The sequence below is a fragment of the Homalodisca vitripennis genome, chromosome 3 (genome assembly GCF_021130785.1).
Source record: "Homalodisca vitripennis isolate AUS2020 chromosome 3, UT_GWSS_2.1, whole genome shotgun sequence".
In the NCBI taxonomy this organism is placed as follows: domain Eukaryota; kingdom Metazoa; phylum Arthropoda; class Insecta; order Hemiptera; family Cicadellidae; genus Homalodisca; species Homalodisca vitripennis.
The window spans coordinates 186,077,862-186,099,184 of NC_060209.1; the positions used below are offsets into that span (position 1 = coordinate 186,077,862).

Here is a 21,323-nt window from a genome sequence, read left to right on the forward strand (position 1 = left end):
TTATGGATTTCATTTAAGACCTATACGGAGGCAAGATAAATTGTACCTGTATGAAGTCTGTTAACATGATAATCAAAATATAGTTTTTAAAGTGTTTAAAGCGATAAACAGACTGAATGGGATATATCACAAAACTACGTTAATTTTTTAAGTAGACTTTTCCAAGTTCACTATAAATTAAAAGACGGAACGTCATTTACCTTCATTACAAATTTGAAGTTGTACTTAATACCAGTGACTTATAAAGTAGCTTGAAGATCTTATATTATGAGTGGTATTGAATTACAAATGATATAACTCACAATTACCAAAACTGTTGCAATATTTCCTTTTTGAATTTGTAACAGGGTCAGAATAAAAACAAATTTACATACTCAACATAAATTGTTTTAGTTTTGCATTTTAAAAGTCATATTAAAATAATGACAAACATTAGAATTACTAACCAATGAAAATCAACTAGTAGAAAAATATAAAACAGGAACAACGACAGAAACAATATGATTAATATTACAATGAAAACATATTTTTTTCTAATTAAAGAAAATATATGGTCAGATTATTTATTGTAATTACTAACTAAATACATAATGTTATTTTATTTAGAAACTTAAGTAAATTATTCATAGTATAAGACGCGCATGTTTTTAGAAATGTACGAAATGTGATTGACAGGCAGAGGGCGCATTCCTACTGCCAGTCTACTCGTAAGCTCCGTACAGTAGCTAGCACCGATTGTATAACAAAGAGAAGTACGCATGAAGCTCTGGGGAGAAGAAGGTCTATTAATATTATTTATTCGTTGATACTTGTAGTTTTCCAGTTCATTTCGGAGTCAGGAAGTGATACCATTCCGAACTAAAATCAATAACGATTACATTGGATGGAACCTCTATTGTAACTCACTCGGTTGGTAAGCTATTTTGGAAATGGTTACTTCCGGTATGGATAAGTCTATATTACTTAGTAAGCCAAACATGCTGCTGAGCACAAAACAGACAAAAGTGAAGAGTGTTATGATCTTAAATGGGTAAAATAAGGCCTTTCCTTCGAAGAAAATTTAAATATGTTAAAATTAAAAAATTATAAAACAAGCCCATCAGATAATCTTAAAATCAAAATACCAATTCGTTTAAATTAAAGATAAAAGTAACTTTTATAAAACTCCTTCTGTTATTAATTATATAACAGCTGGGTCTTTGCATTTTTTAGTTGCGTGTTAACTTTTTCTGGTTATTATCTTATTTGTTGGGTTTATTGTTCTTTTACACTCAATAATTAATTAACTAATTTTGCTTCTTAAAGATGTGGGCATGGAATCCTACGAAAAATAAAAGCTTTTTATCTTTGATTTGAATTTCAATAAGTGAAATACTATATATATATAGGCTTTACTAACGCTCAGCCACTAAGTTTGTTGTTTTAAGAGATTTTTTGTGTAAATAGATATGATAAACCTATGTATCCATACATAATCACATAATAATATGTAGCCATACATAATCACTTACTGTATATCCATACACACTCACCTACTATGGAGAACCAGATGATGGTGCCGTCTAGTATAGGGGGTTGCACAACAGCCACCAGATAACCTTCAGGGTCCAGTTCCGTGACGCGGGTGAAGTGAGGGTTCGGTGCACTGAGGGTTGAGGGTCGACCGTCACCCCCAGGCCCCACAACGTGCACGCTCACCCTCACAGTAGAGCGACGCTGGGGCGATCCTTGGTCCGAGGCCCGCACCTGCAACATGAACACGAAATATTATCTGATGTAGGAGTACGCCAACACACCACGTGTTGCCTTACAGACCTTATCGCCGGTAGTTCAACATCTCTACAGAAGGAATGTAGATAAATAAGAGAAATGATAGTTAACCTCATCACTTATAATGAAAAATTATCTCTTCAGACGTGCCAGAGGAGAAGTGGAAGAAATTAATTAGTATTTAGAGATTCAAAAGATAAAAAAAGCTGCAGAAAATACAACAAACCTATCTTTGAGTTGTTGGCAAACCATTCGTAAGATTCTCTTACAATCTTCTAATACTTCAATGAAACATAAAAACCTTTGATCGTATTCTGCTTGCTCGATTGAAAGCACTATTTTAGTCGCTTGCTCGAACGTTAACGAGGCTTCCGATAAAAGTTTTTGTTTGGCACTTTCACTTCTGATGCCACTCACCAGTCTGTCTCTCAAGTAATCATTTAACGACGCGCCAAAGTCACAATGGGTTGTCATTTTTTTCAAATTTGAAATATACTCGACAACCGACTCGCCTTCCAACTGTACTCGCTTACTAAAACGATATCGCTCCGCGATGAAGCTAGGAGTCGGGAATAAATGTTTTTGCACAAGTTGCACCAGTTCATTAAATGTCTTTTCCGACGGTTTATTAGGAGTGCACAGGTCTCTCAACAAACTATACGTTTTTACTCCTATCACAGTTAAAAGCGTACTGACCTTTTTACCCGCGTCAATGCTATTACAGTCCACATACAGCTCAAAACGTTCGATGTATGACGCCCAGGTTTCAACTGACCCGTCATATTCCCCGATAACGCCTATTTGCGCCATTATATTAGTTACAGGAAATGGTAATTCATCTAATTGTACTTGCCACATCAACTAGTAGCTAAAATAATTTGGTTGCACACTACACTTCCTCCCACACTAATTGGTTTGAAACTAAAGAAAATTCGTACTGTTAATCTCCGTGATGTTCACTCGCCATTTTGTGATGTTCACTCGATCAAAACTGTCCTCGTGTTGTTCGCGCACGTGGTGTTCACTGTTGATGTCCAGCGGCGATGTACACTCGGAATTTCGCACTAATTTCCACAAATCCTCGTCGCCATTTGTGATGTTCGTGACGGTGGTAATAAAACTGGGTTAATAAAATTACACCTAATTAAGGAAAACTATTGGACTACGTCTTGGTCGGGAGGACGCGGGTTTCAAGGACCGTGGGTAAAATTGGACTGAGAGAGAACACTCGCTGCTGGAACGGTAAGGAACGTTGGCGGGGAGAAGTGGCGTGACCTCAGTAGCCAATAGGATTTATTTCAAAAAGTATGGTCTCATATGACGTCACATACATGTAACCGCCAACGGCCAGATTGACAATCAACATTCCTATCTTAACAAATATATTTTAGATAGCTGACTATTTATATTGGATTCAGATATGTACACCACAACCCTAAAGATTAAATTGGCTCAACAATACATTCTCTGAGAACAAGGATGACAGAGCACAAATATGTATGCAAACATAAAAAAAACAGTAACCAATAATGGCACATGGCTTGATGTAAAATTTAAATTTTGAAGAATACGTATATTCACTAGAACCGATAAGAAAAATGGCACAAAATTTGAGTACGAACAACCGAAGAACCATGGAACAAGCCCACCAACTCACTACCAAACCAAAATTTCCGAATGGATTAAATTTAAGAGGACTTCGTGAACAAAATGAATTTACAGATAAAAACAAAACAAATAAAAACCAAGAAGGTATTACTAAACTATTTTATATTTTGGTTTAAACCGTCATCGAGAAATTAAAAAAGTTATCGAAATAAGTTATAAGAACATATAAAAACATAAACATCACAAAGAAAAAAAATTAACGAGGTAGAGTTGTAACATAAGATTTAATTTTATAAATTCATTTTCTTCAAAAAGTGCTCTTAAATTTAATCCACTGGGAAATTTTGATTTGGTGGCGAGTTGGTGGGCTTGTTCCATGGTTCTTCGGTTGTTCGTACTAAAATTTTGTGCCATTTTTCTTATCGGTTCTAGTGAATATACTTCTTCTTTAAAATTTAATTTATACATCAAGCCATGTGCCACTACAAGTTGCTGTTTTTTATGTGTATAAAATAATAATCTTTGTGTTTGATTTCCTGACAATAGTTTTTTCGACTATGTTGGTTTTCCCTTAGAACCGTAAATCACTTTTTCCCCAACCTATAACTTAATAAATATCAATATTTTATGCATAAAAGTAATTTAATATCCATACATTTTCTTAACATCATTTCCTTCTTGATCTATGTTGTGAAATAATCAAGGTACAAATTTTGTATAATGCGTTGTAACTCTTGTAACACCGGCTTGTAACTCTTTGTTGGTGGATATTGGCTAGCGAAGTTATCCCAGGGACATATAAGTATCGTGTTAATACCAAATTCAATTTGGATTACTTATAAATTACGGTAGTATTTATCGAGTTCTGGAAATCTTGATCTGCAAAAACGAATTTATCTTTCCGAACTGTCGTCATGAGAGTTACTGCATAAGTTGGATTCCTATCAAATCCAAGAGTAGTCAAAATCATATGGTACTACAACATTTACCATTATAAACATAAGAGGGTCCCAATAACAGAGGATCTTAGATGATGGATAATATTGATAATTATGTTAAAATAGTAGTAATTGTCGTAAAACTGGTATCGCAATAGTAGTAATTAAGTAAAACTTATCGCCGGTAGTTCAACAACTCTACAGAAGGAATGTAGATAAATAAGAGAAATGATAGTTAAACTCATCACTTATAATGAAAGATTATCTCTTCAGACGTGCCAGAGGAGAAGTGGAAGAAATTAAGTAGTATTTAGAGATTCAAAAGATAAAAAAAACGCTGCAGAAAATACAACAAACTTATCTCTGAGTTGTTGGCAAACCATTCGTAAGATTCTCTTACAATCTTCTAATAGTTCAATGAAACATAAAAACCTTTGATCGTATTCCGCTTGCAGCTGCATAGTTTCTATCTCTTTCTCCCAGCTCCCTGTGTTCTTTTCCAGGCTCTTGAGGGAACTTCTTTATACAAAACTACTTTCGCAATAAATTAAGTCAAGTTTGACATACGTAATATCGTTTACAATTTTTAATCGCCTATAACACTTATACTTCTTTATTTTTAATATACACATTCCAAACTCAGAGGTTTCATCAACTGGCAGGCAGGTTTAGGTTAAACTAAAATTAAACAAATAATTGATCTAACTTAAGATGTATAACTAAGTTCGTGGCTAAATTTTGCACTTAATGTTGCATGTGTGATTAATATTTATTATTTAAAATTGTAATAAGTAATAATTTTTGTAACAATTTGTCAGTTGATAGTATGTCATAGTTAATTTTAGCAATTTTTAAATGACAAATATTTGAAAATTGATATCTATATTCGTGTATGTATGGCTATTATTATTTAAATGAGAGCTTTTATATATTCAAGACACATATAATTTTCTGTTTCGCGGCATGACCCAAGCAATCTGCGCGCGCAGCCGAGGCTCTACTAGCCATTCACGAAACAAGATCTCACCTACGCGGTCATTCTGTGATGACTTTAAATAATAAACTATCAAAACACCTTTGATTTGAATACAACCACGAGATAACTGAATAAATCAGTAAATATTCCAGTTCTTGAATCTTGGCTCGCACGAATACCGAAGAATGGGCTATAAGGTAAAGCCCATGTTCTTTGGAAAGAAGCCCCCCTCCCCCGTCAATACGGGGGCCCATTCATACTGCAGTGATTGAGTGAACGTTTGATTAAAAGGATAATAATCCTCAGTACTGATACCTTTGATTAAATAAACTCAAAAATTAATGGATTACACTGGGAGAGCTACCGTGTTGAAAGTAATCAACTAATCAGAGCACCAATTCACTAATAACTGGATACGATTATTATCCATAGATTTACTACCGGTGGTAAGATCTAAAAGTCATCTAAAAGTTAAGTTCACGCCATGTCGAATGGTTGCTAATAGTATTAAAACCTATTTCTGCCTCGCTGTTGCTGTTTGGGCAATTATTGAGTTTTCGAAAGTTTGAATATGATATTTTGATTTGTCTTTGGTCTTCGAATAACACCCGAAAAGGTTGGTAGGACACTCTGTATATTAAATAGTATAGAGGGAAATGATATGGTTATACTTGTATAAAAAAAGTAATTTATTTCAGTAATGCTTCGAACGAATTAAATTCGTTTCTGGCGAACAGTTCTGATGTGATTTCAAAAATATACTTTTTCATTAATTGAAATAAAAATATTATAACAATTAAGTAGAAGGTATATAACTTTGTATTAGTAGTGTAGTCACAAAAATAGATTTAAGAGATTTAATAAATAAGATTTCAATGATAACTAAAGTTTAAAAAAAAATTAGAAATCATTAAATATATTTCAAAAAATATGGCAAGCCAAGCTTGGTTGATTTGATAACAACAAAAAACAAAAAAAAAGAAGAAAACGATAACGATGTTGAGTAAGCTGAGGTTCACTAAGAATGTACGAGGGAAACAGACCAGACGAAAACGATCAATAGTGAGAGTTACTAAATGCAAGTAAACGCTCGACACACTGATTCAAGTCGGGAGTACATCTGTGTTGTATTATTATAACTGCAAAATCCAAAATTCATAGTTTAACAATATTGGAATATACAGATTAAATTTTGATTTCGAATTACGGTTTACTATACAATGGAAGTAACCGCTGAGTTTGAATGCTAATTGGATCCTTTTTTTAAATCATGATCTAGTAATTTGTGGCAAAGTTTACAAAGATCCCGATCTGGGTCAGTGTTTGTTTTTCTTTTTCTTATTTTTGGCTTTTAATTGTTCTTAATCACCAAGCTTGGCATTTAGTAACTCTTATTATTGTTTTTTTAAATCTGCTGTTATTATCGAAATTTTATTGTCTGAATTCTATTACACACTTCTTATTGGCTACACTACTAACACAAAGTATATACTTTTTACTTCATTTTTTGTAATACTTTATATTTCCTTGAGGAATGAGGTAAAGTATATCGGTATTGAAATCATATCAGAACGTTCACCTTAACGGCACCGATTCTATTTGAATTTTCAACCAACTATAATGTTAACGATATTTCTTGTTATGATACAAGCGTTTTGTTCCTGATGTAATTTCGATTAAATGTGATGCTGAAAGATTTCAATTCATGTTGCATAACTACAAAGGAAAACTGCGGTATTACAGAATTGTAAACTCCATAATTACATTTTTTAAACGTCTTCTGATAATCACATTATGATCCACAGATTGTATATATTATGCAGTACGTTATACCTGTAGAGAACCATGGCGAGAACAATGTGACAATGTGATTGGCTCATTGCAGAGTTGTCTGCATACTAATGCCCAGTTCCACTGATGTTATGGCTACAACTCACCGACAATACACTGTTTTGTAATTCTAAGTAGACAACAATGTGATCAAGTGATTGGCTCGTTGCAGAGTTGGTCTGCATACTAATGCAAGTTCCACTGATGTTTTTACAACTCACCGATCAATACACTGATTAGAACCGTTATAAGTAAACAAAAATGTCGTGGCTACGTTGCAGAGTTGTCTTAACATATTAATGCCCAGTTCCAAACTGATCGCTGGGTACAAAACAATCACTGATTAGCATCTGTGTTTATAAGTAGAACAATGTGACATGTGAAATAGGCTCGCTTGCAGTTAAGTTGTTCCGACTAATAACTGAAAATTTTGCTACAACTCACCGACAATACACTGATTCAAGAGAATATCCACTAGTGACCATAAATGTGATTGGCTCGTTGCAGATTTACTGCATACTAATGCTGAGGGTTCACATTGATGTACGAGGGAAGCAGACAACTAAATCACCGACAATACAATAGAGAGAGTTACTAAATGCAAGGTAAACTGCTCTGTTTATAAGTACTAACACAAATGTGACAATGTGATTGGCTCGTTGCAGAGTTGTTACTTTGCATACTATAATGCCCGGTTCCACTGTTGAATGGCTACAACTCACCGACAAACTGATTAGCAGCTGCTGTGTTTGATAAGTAGAACAATTGTGACAATGTGATTGGTTTTCGTTGCAGAGTTGTCTGCTTAATACTTAAATGCCCCAGTTCCATCTGATGTATGGCTACAAACTCACACGACAATAACACTGATTAGCAGCTGCTGTGTTTATAAGTAGAAAAATGTGACAATGTGATTGGTCGTTGCAGAGTTGTCTGCATAACTAATCAGTTCCACTGTGTATGGTACAACTCGCCGAAATACACTGATTTAGAAGCTTAAATGTGTTTATAAGTAGAACAATGTGACAATGTGATTGGCTCGTTGCAGAGTTGTCTGCATTACTAATGCCCAGTTCCATGATGTATACAATTTCAAACCTCCAATACACTGATTAGCTGCTGTGTTTATAAGTAGAACAATGTGACAATGTGATTGGCTCAGTTGCAGAGTTGTCTGCATACTAATGCCCAGTTCCACTGATGTATGGCTACAACTCACCGACAATACACTGATTAGCAGCTGCTGTGTTTATAAGTAGAAAAATGTGACAATGTGATTGGCTCGTTGCAGAGTTGTCTGCATACTAATGCCCAGTTCCACTGATGTATGCTACAACTCACCGACAATACATGATTAGATGCTGTGTTTACAAGTAGGACGATGTTGTCAATACACTGAATGAGATATATCATTAAACATTTCACCTTTCTAACAATTATTTTATATTGATTGAAAGTCTTTTATGTTTGGAAATCTTGATAACTTAGAAGCTTATTCACGTTTCAGTGCTCACATGTCTTGAATGGTCCAAAGAGCAATACCGACATCTTGTCCTCTGATGAAAACTTGAACGTACTTATTCTTAAAAATAAAAATTATGAGGAAATTTATTTCGTTTTGATTGACTGAACTAGTGTGGAAGAATTCAATAACTTTAATAGTTACGATTAAACAATTTACACATACATTATTTTACAAGCACAAACTTAAAGTCTTGTAAAAAGGGTCCACAAATACTACAAACAAGCCATAATCGATGAATAATCATTCAAGTCGATACACAAATATTATCGTTTCATCATATTTAACTTTTACATCTCTAGAAAACCTTATAGGAAATAAATATTGTTTTCAAATTCTTTTTCTGAAATAAATACAGTTGTAGCCTACACAGACTAGGATTAAAACATTATTTTTCACTGAAAATTATGTATTATTTTTTTACAGTTCCGCAGCACTATCGATTGAACAACAATAAGTGATTTGTTTGTTATCTTTATAATTTCAGCTGGTAAATGCCAAATTCTGTAGCTTATTAATTAGGATAAAAATAAAAATAAAATTCACTTTTTGTTTTGTTAAATAACAAATAATATTATATTGAAGTCCTCTAATTGAAGGTGCAATGTTTAATTAAAACGAGTTTGCATCTTATTAATTTTATATACTTTCATTGTTTACTCAAATGCATGTCATAAAAGTTTGAAACTTATCCTCGAAAAAAAATTCTTTTTTAAAAATTGTTTTTTAATTCTTGTATAAAATAACGAAATGATAAGTGTGTTCTATATTCTCCCTAGCCGTTAATTGTTAGCATATGGTTAAAGACTCCTCTTGAACTTAAGACATAAGATATATACATTTAATCATAGCTCGATTTACAATATTGAGTTTTTAATTAGATGATTTTAATGATATTTTTATAAACAGTAATAAATAAAAATTGGTGTCTATATTACATAAATAACAATTTCAAGACCAACACTTGCTCGGTAGAATTTATTACAGTTAGAAAAATTGTTTTACCGACTTTTAAACTACAATTTTAAAGACAAATTTAACTTAAAAAAATAAGACTTTTACAAATTAGTAAACATTTTAGAATAAATTAAAAGATTAATTTCTTAAACATAAATACTAAAGAACCCCTACTACAAAAAGGCAATGGACAATGTTATGTTACAAAATTACGAATAGATATAGATTCACTGCATCAAACCAATAGTAATTTTAGTAAAATATACTTATTTATCAAAACAGTAAAGGAAATAAAGCAAGTGTACATTTTTACCCGCAATTACCACCAGAGCAATTCGCTATTCACTTTTCCATCACATTTGTATATTTTATCACATTTTTTGTCGTTGGAGTTCTATGAATAAAGGCCACAATACTTTGGATCAACGAAAATTTGTAACTTAAATGTTTATAAACGCAGAAGAATTACAAGACCTGTCTTAGAAAATATTTATTACAAACCTTCAACCCAAGAAAATTTGACGAAATTTTTTTGAAAAGGCTTCATTGTAAACACTGGAATCATGAAACAAAATCGCACCATTACACAATAAGACACATAAATGTTTATATATCCAAAAATGCGTCAAACTTATTTGTAAGAGCTATATACAGAGATAAATATAACATTGACACAAACAAGATAAAAAGAGGAATGAATAAATCCTTTGCTTCGCAGAAAAGACACGTCAAGCAGGATATGTACACTCGTGCATGCCGCAAGCAACATATAGGGTCTATAAGTGGCTTACCTACACGTCTTGTGTCAACTCTCGACTATTGCCTGAAGGGGGAATAGTGATCGATATGTAACGCTCAACTTCAGCTGGTTTATCATTGAGAAAATTACAAATACGTCTGTTACCTTTTTACGACCATTGTATGAGAAGTGAACATTTGTCGATAAGTAATATTCACTTTGAATTAGTGCATAATTGAGAGATTTACAAATAACTTTGTTAACATTTGAGGGTGATTGTCTTAGAACTAACATTACGTTTATTACTATTTTATAGCATTACCTGAGAATGTTATATATTTACCATAAAGCTGGTTTATCATTGAATTACATATATACTATTTTATGGCAATTACCTGAGATGTTAATAGTGATATATATATATATAACGTTTCGATATATAACGTGATCGAGCTAGGTAGTCATTACACTATTATCTGGTATTAACTCACAGTGATTGTCTCGAGGGTTTAAAGTGATCGATACCTAACCCTTACCTTGAGCTGGGTTGTCACTGAATGGCTTTCTCGGTTATCTGGTATTAACAAACGGTGATTGTCGCCAGGGTTTATAGTGATCGATACCTAACCCTTACCTTGAGGTGGGTTGTCACTGAATAGCTTTCACGGTTATCTGGTATCAATTCAAGGCGATTGTCTCGAGAATTAATAGTTATCGATATTCAACGTTTAACTTGTCTAGCTTGTCACCAGACAAGTTACACAAACGTTAGGTGTGCACAGCACAATACTGGTTTAAACGCTTTTGAAATGGCATCTCAGGGATATCGGAGATTATTGGTGATAATTAACATTCTTAAAATTTTCAAAATTCATTAATAAATGTAATTTTAAGCCTTAATCTGGCAAAACTGTATTATCGGTTTTTTAGAACGGAAAATTACGAGATCGTAAGTTTAGAGCGGAAGTTTGTTAGCTAACAATCATCTTAATACTTCACAATGGATTCAGGTTCTATAGAATTGATTCATTTGTTTTCGAAATGTCAGTATATATTAATGAAAGGCCTTGTAGTTAATAACTAAATACAAAATATTTAAATGAAATTAGAGAAGTGTATTAAGAACGTTGAATATTTTAATTTCAGTTTAAAAATAGGAGGCAAATTCTAATTGTCTCTCTATATAATTGCTACCGTTAAATTTTAATCTAAGTACACTTGAAGTAATGTGTTAATGTTTTATCACGATTACGGTGGAAATTTTATCGGATCTTTGCAAATATTAACATGAGCGTTTAAGAAAAATTTTTATTTGTACTAAGAAGTTGTGAGCACGATGAGAGAAAGGTGGAATAGGAACCAGGTCAATGGTTACAGGTTTCTTAATTAAATTTCAAACAATTATTACGGTTTATATACGATATTTGTGTTCAGCAGAAAACTTTATGAGCGTATTTCATTTTTTTATTTAACTTAATACCTTACAAATATAGCAAAGAACAATTTTCTGTAGTTTTCTTAAAAGGGCATAACTTTATATTTCATAGACGCATTCACCCTTTTAAATATTAATATTTATTAAGAAATAAGAAACGGATTTGACTTTGTTTATTTACAATATAACTACTGTTTGCACCGTCCTGTGTAAAAGGTAATGGAAGAAATAAATAGATAAAACATAAAAAGGTAGGTTACACTTAAAATATTAAAGGTACTAATTAGAGCTGAATGTGTTATTTCCTAATTTACGAGCATTTTACTAAAATGTGTATACTACTGAAAAATTATTTCACAATAATGGTTAGTGGCAATAACCAAGTGATGTCGCTAAGCAATAGTTAAACAAAACCTATACACGTTTAAATTGCAATTTTTATTCTGACATCAACACGTCATGAAAGTTTTAAATTTTAACTAACCTGTTTTGTTTATAACTAATGAGCATTTTATGTAAGGCTAGTTTAATATATCAAGTATAACAAGTAACAACAATAATTGTTGTTACTTGTTATCTAATTATTATAAATAAACTCGTGTAAAACTGCGTCGTATGTACATCGCTTCAACACGTCTTGTTAACAATTTCTGTACAACATCAAGTAACTTTATAATTAGCTGAAACTCACGAGTAACTTGAGTGACGCTGTACCGTGTCAAGACAGGTGATGTATTGTCCTTCTGCTTTGTTGTCAGTATTCACAAACTTTTTGACTAATGCTATTGTTGGTTACTTGAAAAATATCATCTTCGATAAAGTCTTCAAATACAATAATATATCCCTTATAATTTAGCACAGTTGTTGGCTTAAAATTTGATAATAAGCTAAAACTAATATACGAATTTTGTCTTATTTTGTTTACTTAGAGGAAGAATACGAGGAAACCCATTATTGCACTTAGTTATAAATGATCACTTGCACTGCTTCCAGATTGACAGGATATTCGGGATGGGTAAGGTCGGGAATAGAGGTGCCACCTCTTGTCAATATCCCATGAGTAGGGATAACGGGCACTATCTGAGTAGTCACCTTGGATAAAAGGCTCATATAAATCTACTAGAAAAGAACCTTCCATGGGGTTAAAACGAACTGTGTTATTAAGTTAAAGGTAAAAATCTCCAGAAGTGTAGCAGAACTTATATATGAATCAAACATCTCTTTAGAGCAATGGTAAAATAATTAGAAAATATATAAGCCAATGAAGGAGCGTCTGTAGAATAAAAGATGTAAGAAATAACAAGAGTTGAGAGCCTAGAGCTGTACATGACATGTTCTTGTAAACCAGAGGAAATTTCTTGTCTCTACACGTTGTATCACGTCACATCATTAACTCTAGGAGCGAGTGGTGTGTTTTCCAAGAAAATAAATTAATAAACAACAGTGCTAGTCATCCTCAGGATCCTAGTTATCAAAAGGGTCGAAAATGTTAAAGAATGATTTTACAACACGTAACCTTTTTTACTGGCACACTTAATATACGTGAATAATGATTATATCAGCAACAAGACAAATAACAGTTGTTTGGTTGAAAACCACGATTTTTTCGTTTTGTAGACGCGATTTAACGATTACCGATGTTTGACGGTTGGTTGCAAGTTTGAAAAGCTAATGAGACCTATAAAAATATTTATCATTTAGTATTTTAACCCTTTTGGTACGATCCTATTTAGACCCTCTCAATAACTAACGCGGATGGCTGTCAATGTCTTTCTCAAAGAAAACTTATCTGTTGATTTCGCAAGACACTATGATGTACGCTTATTCACTTCAAACTGGCTCAAAGATCCAGGATTACGTACTGTATCAACTCCCCTATGTGTGTATTCCTCCCGCAGACATACGGTGGCTCAGAGTGGAACATGGCGGAATCTTGTAAACAAACCGTTACATGCTGGCACAGGCACGTTCCGGCTTACACCCCTTACATCCTGTCTTGTAAACAAGCCTTGTGCAGGTGTGTGGGTGTGTGTTGCATCTAAGAGTTGAACAAATAGCACTTTAACTATTAAAAAACCAATATACTGTTAAGTTAATATTGGATGATGTATTAACTAATCTAGCAATTTCACCGAGAAGAAATTCATACATTCGTAAAAAGCCACATAAATAAGGATTAGGATGTTATAAGCACTTTGCAATAGAAACAAGTAGTTTAGTAAATGATTTGTCACAAACAGATACAAAATATAAGTGGAGAAATCCACTCCAATGGCTTAAATATTATTTTTATCAATAGTCTTGATGTTTCTAGCTTTATTTTCATAAACACGTCATTTTAATGACTATACAATATAGAAATCAATAGCACGTTTTGACATCAATTTTAGACAACCTCCCAAAGTAATTTTAATTTCAGTTTAGATTTCTTTTAGCTTCATTTATATACAACTTTTTATAAAGCGTTATCGTAATTTCAGACATCCATAAGCCAAGTGCATACCGTTATTAAACGTTATAAAATACTAAATACGTAATTAACAATAGTAAAACATTAACAAACATTTAGTTTTTATATTTACTTTTCGATGAAACCATAAACATCAGGTTAATGTATTGATGATGAATACATGGCATCCGAAATGTAAATAGTACGCAAAAAAATAATAAAATTGTTTAAATCTGTTTTATTTTGTTAGTTTAACTAAACCCTTTCGGAAGTCTAATCTAACTCTTTGTTTGAAGATTGTTTTCCTAATGTAACAAGAAACTCAGTTTTTGTGAGAGACGTGATAGTATAATACGAGTTACAATTTATAAAAAAGCTTGTTTTATACTTCGATTTACAATTAGTTACAACGATTAGTTAAAATTGATTAAAACGCACATTCCCTTGTGTACAGAAATTGTTCATTTGGATTTGCGGGGACTTATTAACTTTTTGTCAATTTCAAACTCGACATCTCAACTTCTTAAATGTGTTGCATAGCTACTGCGAGACAATTAAACACAGTAGCAATACAAAATTGTGTCTTTATTTTTGAACCCTCTTGCTCACTTACTGTATCTGAATTCAAGAAAAGCCACATCTAAGACGCATACTTTACACGGCAAAGAGAAAGGTATATTTCACTGACAGACGAGACTTTCTCACATTCACATGCTCTTTGATCTGCCAAGCCTTGATGCTCACCACACGACAAATTTTGCCCGTTTCTCGCTTTTCTCTTCCACAGACTCAGCATTCTGACAAAAGTCTACGTAATTCTCTTAATATGTAACAAAGTTTCCAGTAAAAGTTGGAAAATCCAATGCTCTACTGAGGAATAACAAAATTATAATTCTTTCAGATTTCAAATTATGTAGTCTTTATATTACACTATAGGAATTTCAGTGTATCGAAAAATATCCTAACTATCCAAAGTTATATTAAATTCCAAAGGCTCATAGTTATATTGTATGCTCTAATAAAGTCAAGTTAAATGGCCCTGTCAGCGGATGGTTGACCCTTCCAAATGTCCTTAATGGAATTGGTCATAGAGGAAAAAACTCATCGACTTATAAATGTATATATATACGTCAAATATAAATATATAAATAAACGCCTTATAAATGAGGAGTACTTGTCTATGTATTCAACACGCAATAATAGGCAAATGACCTGTATATGCGCCCTCATAACAGTAAGGTGTGAAGTTAGATCCCTCAATGACTACACACAATTTGGGGCATTCAAGAACATCATAGAATCTGTACTACCTGATGCTAAGGTGATATATCCCCTGATCATGGGCACCGGAAACAGGGACAAGTTTATCGGCCCAGCAGCTGCTAGGGTGGTTGAAATACTCCAACAACAGGATCGAGAGGGTGGAAGAAGAGGTAGTCCCAACACAGGTGGGGAGAATGAAGCACACACCGGGGAGGATGAGGACTTGAACCTCTAGTTTTTGAGATTAAAGTTCTGATCATAGAAATTCATTGATCAAGGAATCGTAGCTTTTAGAATTCACTGTCACGTTACTCTTTAGAGAAATCCAGCCCCATTAAATTGCAACGGTCAACCGCACAAAAAATTATAACATTCTGAGATTCGGAAAGAGTTTAAAACAAGTTGGAGTGATTTCTATGCGACCAATATTATAGGGTTTAATTACTTACTGACAAGGTTAGATGAAGATGAGCTTCATAGTTTATTAAACTGTACTTGAATTATCACTAAAGAACATACGCATGTGGCAATGCAAAGACTACTATTTTTTCAAATACATTAAATTTCAGTTGCTTTACCGCCTAAATTTGAGTGGCACATTTCTCGCATATCAGGTTTATATTAAGCTTTTCTGCATATCTTTGCATGGATCGATTTGAACTCATGACTAATGGCGAAATAAATTGGCGATATTTTCGGGTGTCCTTACGATTCTTGCTGGGTGTGATGGTTCTGTTTTTGTTTACCTGTTGCTCTGGTAGTCTCAAATAGTCAAAACCAACGTGTTTCAGTTTGGAACAGTTCCATTCTTATTATAGTTGAAGTTCATACTAAATATTAGCTGTACTGTAGCAGATTCGCTTTAAAAAAATAAGATTCACAAGCAAAATCATGTTGCTGTATCTTTTACTGCTCTGTTAGGACTGAAATGAACACACCCTCCTCAATAACTGAAGCTAATTACTCCACCACACACAATGACCATGTACCAAAATTTAAATATTCCTCTCCTGAAATAACCTCGCAGAGTGAACAAAAAATTAGCAATAGCGTAGGATAGTATTCTTGAAAAGTCTCAGGCAAAACGAAGAAGAAGACATAAAATACCTCTGTTGAATCATAAATACCAAAATTTCCTGCGAGACCGAAAACTCCTTTAATAATCATAGCTACCTTAGACAACCTCGACAAGAACTATTTCTCAGATCTTCACGGTTTCAGATCAGACTTATGACAAGTATGCATAAACGCAATTTCATGCACATTACCTGCGACGTTAGTGTGGTAAAGCAGTTTGTGGTAGACAACAAACCCCTTCCTTATTACGTTCAAACGTAAACGACAATATTAATTTAGCTGACAAACATAGCTTTTGAAGATAGGTTCTTCTGGAGATTCTAATAGCCTTTTATAGATAGCTCACTTTCATATTAAATAATCTAATATTACCAATATAACTGATTTATGAATGAAAGTCTACTTAACGATATCTTTACTCCTCAAGAACTGGATTATGTATTGAATCCTATGTAGATTATGTACTAGACTACATACCCTTTAACAGAACCAAACAAATGCTACGAAACCTCATCTTGAGGGAGACAGTTCTAGTGAATTTAAAGCTTACATAACAGAATTAGACATTGGAAAACATATTCAATAGCGTTTAGAATGGTCTTCTTTCAGCTACCGGTTAATATTCTGTAAAGTATGATAAACATATCACTGGTATGGAATTTAAATCATACCATCTGTCTCATGGTTTTCTTTGAGTAATCCATTTTTGATTATTTGTTTTAGAGAAAACAATCCCCACGGGGATAAAACAAACCTGCGATATTCACAGAAACAAAAGTTCTCCCTGGGAACAGGCCTAAAGAACGATTACCTGTAAAGATTTGTAATTGGTTAAATGGCATCACTTCTCGTATTGAAGTTGCAGTTGCTATTTTATCTTTCATGAAAGAGAATAGCCCAATGTCATAACTTGACTATGTCAGATCTAATTCTTATATTGTTGTAAGGAGACCTTAGTAAGGCGTACAACAAACCCCAGGCGAGTATATATCCTTCTGACAAATCTTCACGTTGGACGAGAGTGTTAAAACAGGATCTTCATATTTATTTCTAACGCGAAAGAGGATAATTTCTTGAGAAATCATATTTACGAATTCAAAGAAAACGCAGATAAAACCAATCTTGTAAGCTTTTCCAACCAAGAGAATTCCAATTATTAGAAATGCTTCCTACAAAGAAACCCTATACTACCGCTTAAACCAGAGAGAACATTCCGTTCGTCGATAAATTCCGCGCACACAGATGGGATAGCAATGCAGCGCAGGGCCAATATGTGGCTAGATAAAGGCGGCCAACATCTGTGTGGCGGGCGCGGTGTATTGATGCAACCGCCTTTGTATCCATCTTGCGGCCCTTGATAGCTTCAATTGATAGTACCTGACTAATTTATGGCCTATCTCATCTCAATCTACGCCTGAGTGAAGATTCGTTCCACAACTTAAATCTTTTTTAATATCAGTATGTTTAGACTTAATTTACAATGACAATAAATAATGTATTTTTAACTCTATTTATTTTTTATATTTGTTTCTCGATAACCTCTGCCTAAATATGCAACAGCTTTGTAAGGTCTATAATAAAACTGAGTTGGAAAATTATTTAGATTACCGTCGGTACTATGATACACAGAATTCATATTATAAGCGTACAATGGATAAATATAACTAATGGGAAAAATATATGGAATTCACAATACCAGTAATAATAATTTCCACGCATTGGCGTATATAAACTGGGCCTAGGGACTCAAAACCTTCCCCAAATTTTAAAAACACACATTAAAACCGCACCTAGTTATTCGTTTAAGGCTAGAACACTTTTTGAGATTTTAAAACTTAAACAATTTCCCATTGGAAGATTCCGAGCCTCTATTCAATGAGTGTATTTCATACAGCCTAAATCACCCAGTGTTCCCCCCACGAAATAATTTTCTGTATACGCCACTGTGTCGAAGAGTAGAATACTCGTTCTTCTACTTCTGAAGAGTGATCAATGACGATTTCCCCAGGATGTTAGAAGTCCTGAAGCGATCGTAGCTGAATTTGACCTGGTATTTTAAAATTAAATTTACTTACCAGGAGGTCGAAGTCGTGGTTGGCGAAGACTGGGCGCTGAGCGAACACCAACCTAGAGTGTTGGTGGATGCTAAAGCGATCGTGGCTGGATTTGACCTGGTATTTTAAAATTAAATTTACTTACCAGGAGGTCGAAGTCGTGGTTGGCGAGGACTGGGCGCTGAGCGAACACCACCCCAGAGTGTTGGTGTATGCTGAAACGATCGTGGCTGGATTTGACCTGGTATTGAACTTTCCCGTTGTTGTCACAATCCGAGTCCACTGCTAGAAGCTGTAACACACCCACTTATAATTACTACTAGTCGTTGGCATTATCAGTAACACTTGAAGGGAAAATGTGAACAATAAAATAGTAACATTTAAGTTTTTAGGCTAATTAACTTAATGAGGCTAATTGAAATAACCTACATCATATACCTAATGTGTGCAAATGTGTTCTTAAGTTATTTATTAGCACATTAAGTTTTTGCTAACTAATGCTTTTATTTTCAGTTTAAGTTTTAGAAAACTCAATGAATAGTCAGTGATTAGAGAGACCCTATGTTAGAATGCATATAGAACCAACCAAATATAAACGACGTAACTTAAAAGTGAAGATAGGAAATAAGCAGGCATAGCAGAACACAATTTCAAAAACAAATTTTCCGTTTTCCAGAACCCACAGGAAAATGTTTTCTTTCAACATTCCCCGGACGTAGGCGTCCGGTGTTGTAAGATTTGGGAAAGGAAAGTTTGTTCTAAGGGAGATGAGACGGTTGCCAAAGGTTTGTTGGAGGAAAGCAATGTTGTTAACGGCAGTGTGACTGGTTGCGCCATCTTGCTGGAACCAATGTGAGTTTAGCGATTAAATATTGTATTAAAACATTATAGTCAATGTATCCTATAATACGTTTCCTTTAGCCATAACGAATGAAAAAGATACCTTTACCAATTCAAGAGGAATTGTAGGCATTGAAATTAGTATTCAGTGCGTTTTATAATGAAAGCATTATGAGAAACTGTTTAAAATAAGTTTTAAACACAAAATTAAATATCTACATGGAATAAAATTTATTTCAATAATAATATTGAGGAAAAATATATTTCCTCAATATTAAAACATAAAATAGATCTTTTTTACCTCCAGCAGTTTTTATCTGTACCTAGTTACAAAAGTTATAAAAATTTAATGTTTAAAATACCTATAATTCCTTATAAAGTAATCAAAAGTTTCTTTTAATGTCTTCTAAAAAAGGCACAAATCAAGGACACAAAGCATCCTTGTTCATTCTACACACATTCTAGTACATAAGTAGAAGATAAAGAATCTTTTCCCTACGAAACCATGAAATTGTAATGCGAATGTAAATCTTAATTAAAAAAGTGATGTTAGCTCTTGTCTCTCGGTAATTTCAGTTCTGAAGATGAGTTAATGCTTCTGTAATTACGAGGAAGGTAAAGCGCACCTGGGTTTATGTAATTGTGCAGGCCTTCGTTTTACAGATAGTAATTTGTGTTTGAATTCTCCAAGAACTCTCTTATATTATATATTAAAACTTGCCATTACGCATTAATTTTTTTAAACTTTATAAGGTTGGAACTCAGTGGAACCACTCTTTATACTTGTCTCTCCTACTTGTACTATTTGCGTTTTTAGACCACTTTAAAAATTATGTATTAAAAAAACTATTGTCAAGCAACTGACAGGCTGTAATATGCCTCATACAAAAGAGAATATGGTTTTCCCAACATAAACTGTACATCTGTGTGTGAGGTAAAAGGTATAAATATTATTCTTGAATACAATATTAGGTTATTATTAGTGTAATAAAATAAATAATCAAACACATAATTATTGAATTGAAGCATCATACATCTTAGAAATTATATTATGAAAGTTAGTGATTGTTTTTTTGATATGTTACTAACCCGAAGTAATTCGAAACATATATACGATATATATATATATATATATATATATATATATATATATATATATATATATATATATACACGAATCCAATATAATGCAGCGGTACGAATGCAGTAATGTTTCAAATTACTTCGAGTTACCAAAATATTAAAAAAATATGACTGTAATTCACCCTAGTTGCAGAAATGTTTAATATGGAATGCTTTATTGCAAACAACTGTGGCATCAAAACAGGATTTTTTTGTTCTCTTAGGACAAGGAGAATATAAATTTTATCTAATCATATAAGGACTTTTGCGCTACTTCCGGAGTGATAGGATATTCTCAAGGGGTACGGTTGGGGGTAGAGGCCACCTTCTATCGAGATCCATGAAGAATAATTTAGGTATTTAGGTCACTAGTCTCAAGTCATGACCTCTCGAAAGTAGGAGGAGCCAGCTCTGAACCAGTCTCTCCAGCCAAAGGAGGCAGGGGTGGCACACCTTTATGTTGAGGCTAGAAAGAACCTTTGACACTAAAGGAACGAAACCCTCTAATAAACCCTCTAACAGTCATATCCGTAAGGTTGTCTAGATTGAAGTGACACATCGGTGTTTGCTGTGCAAAGTGAAAGGTTCAATTAGAATGTACGAGGCCAGAAACAGGCCAGAAATGATCTCTGCTGGGTATTGAAAAAGGATAGTTGATGTTCAAAATTTCCAGAATTTGTAAGTTTTTGACAACGAGCAATAACTTTATAGTAATTCTAATGAGATCATGTCTACTACAGAAA

The 21,323-nt window shown here is 33.5% G+C and overlaps 1 protein-coding gene across 1 annotated transcript in view; it reads right to left on the reverse strand.

The window, feature by feature from the left end:
- The window catches only part of LOC124358513 (fat-like cadherin-related tumor suppressor homolog), a 733,849-nt gene that overhangs the window by 136,078 nt on the left and 576,448 nt on the right, over window positions 1–21,323 (reverse strand). The window contains 2 exon segments of the mRNA XM_046810807.1: window positions 1,533–1,746; window positions 18,764–18,910. Coding sequence (XP_046666763.1) covers window positions 1,533–1,746; window positions 18,764–18,910 — 361 coding nt within the window.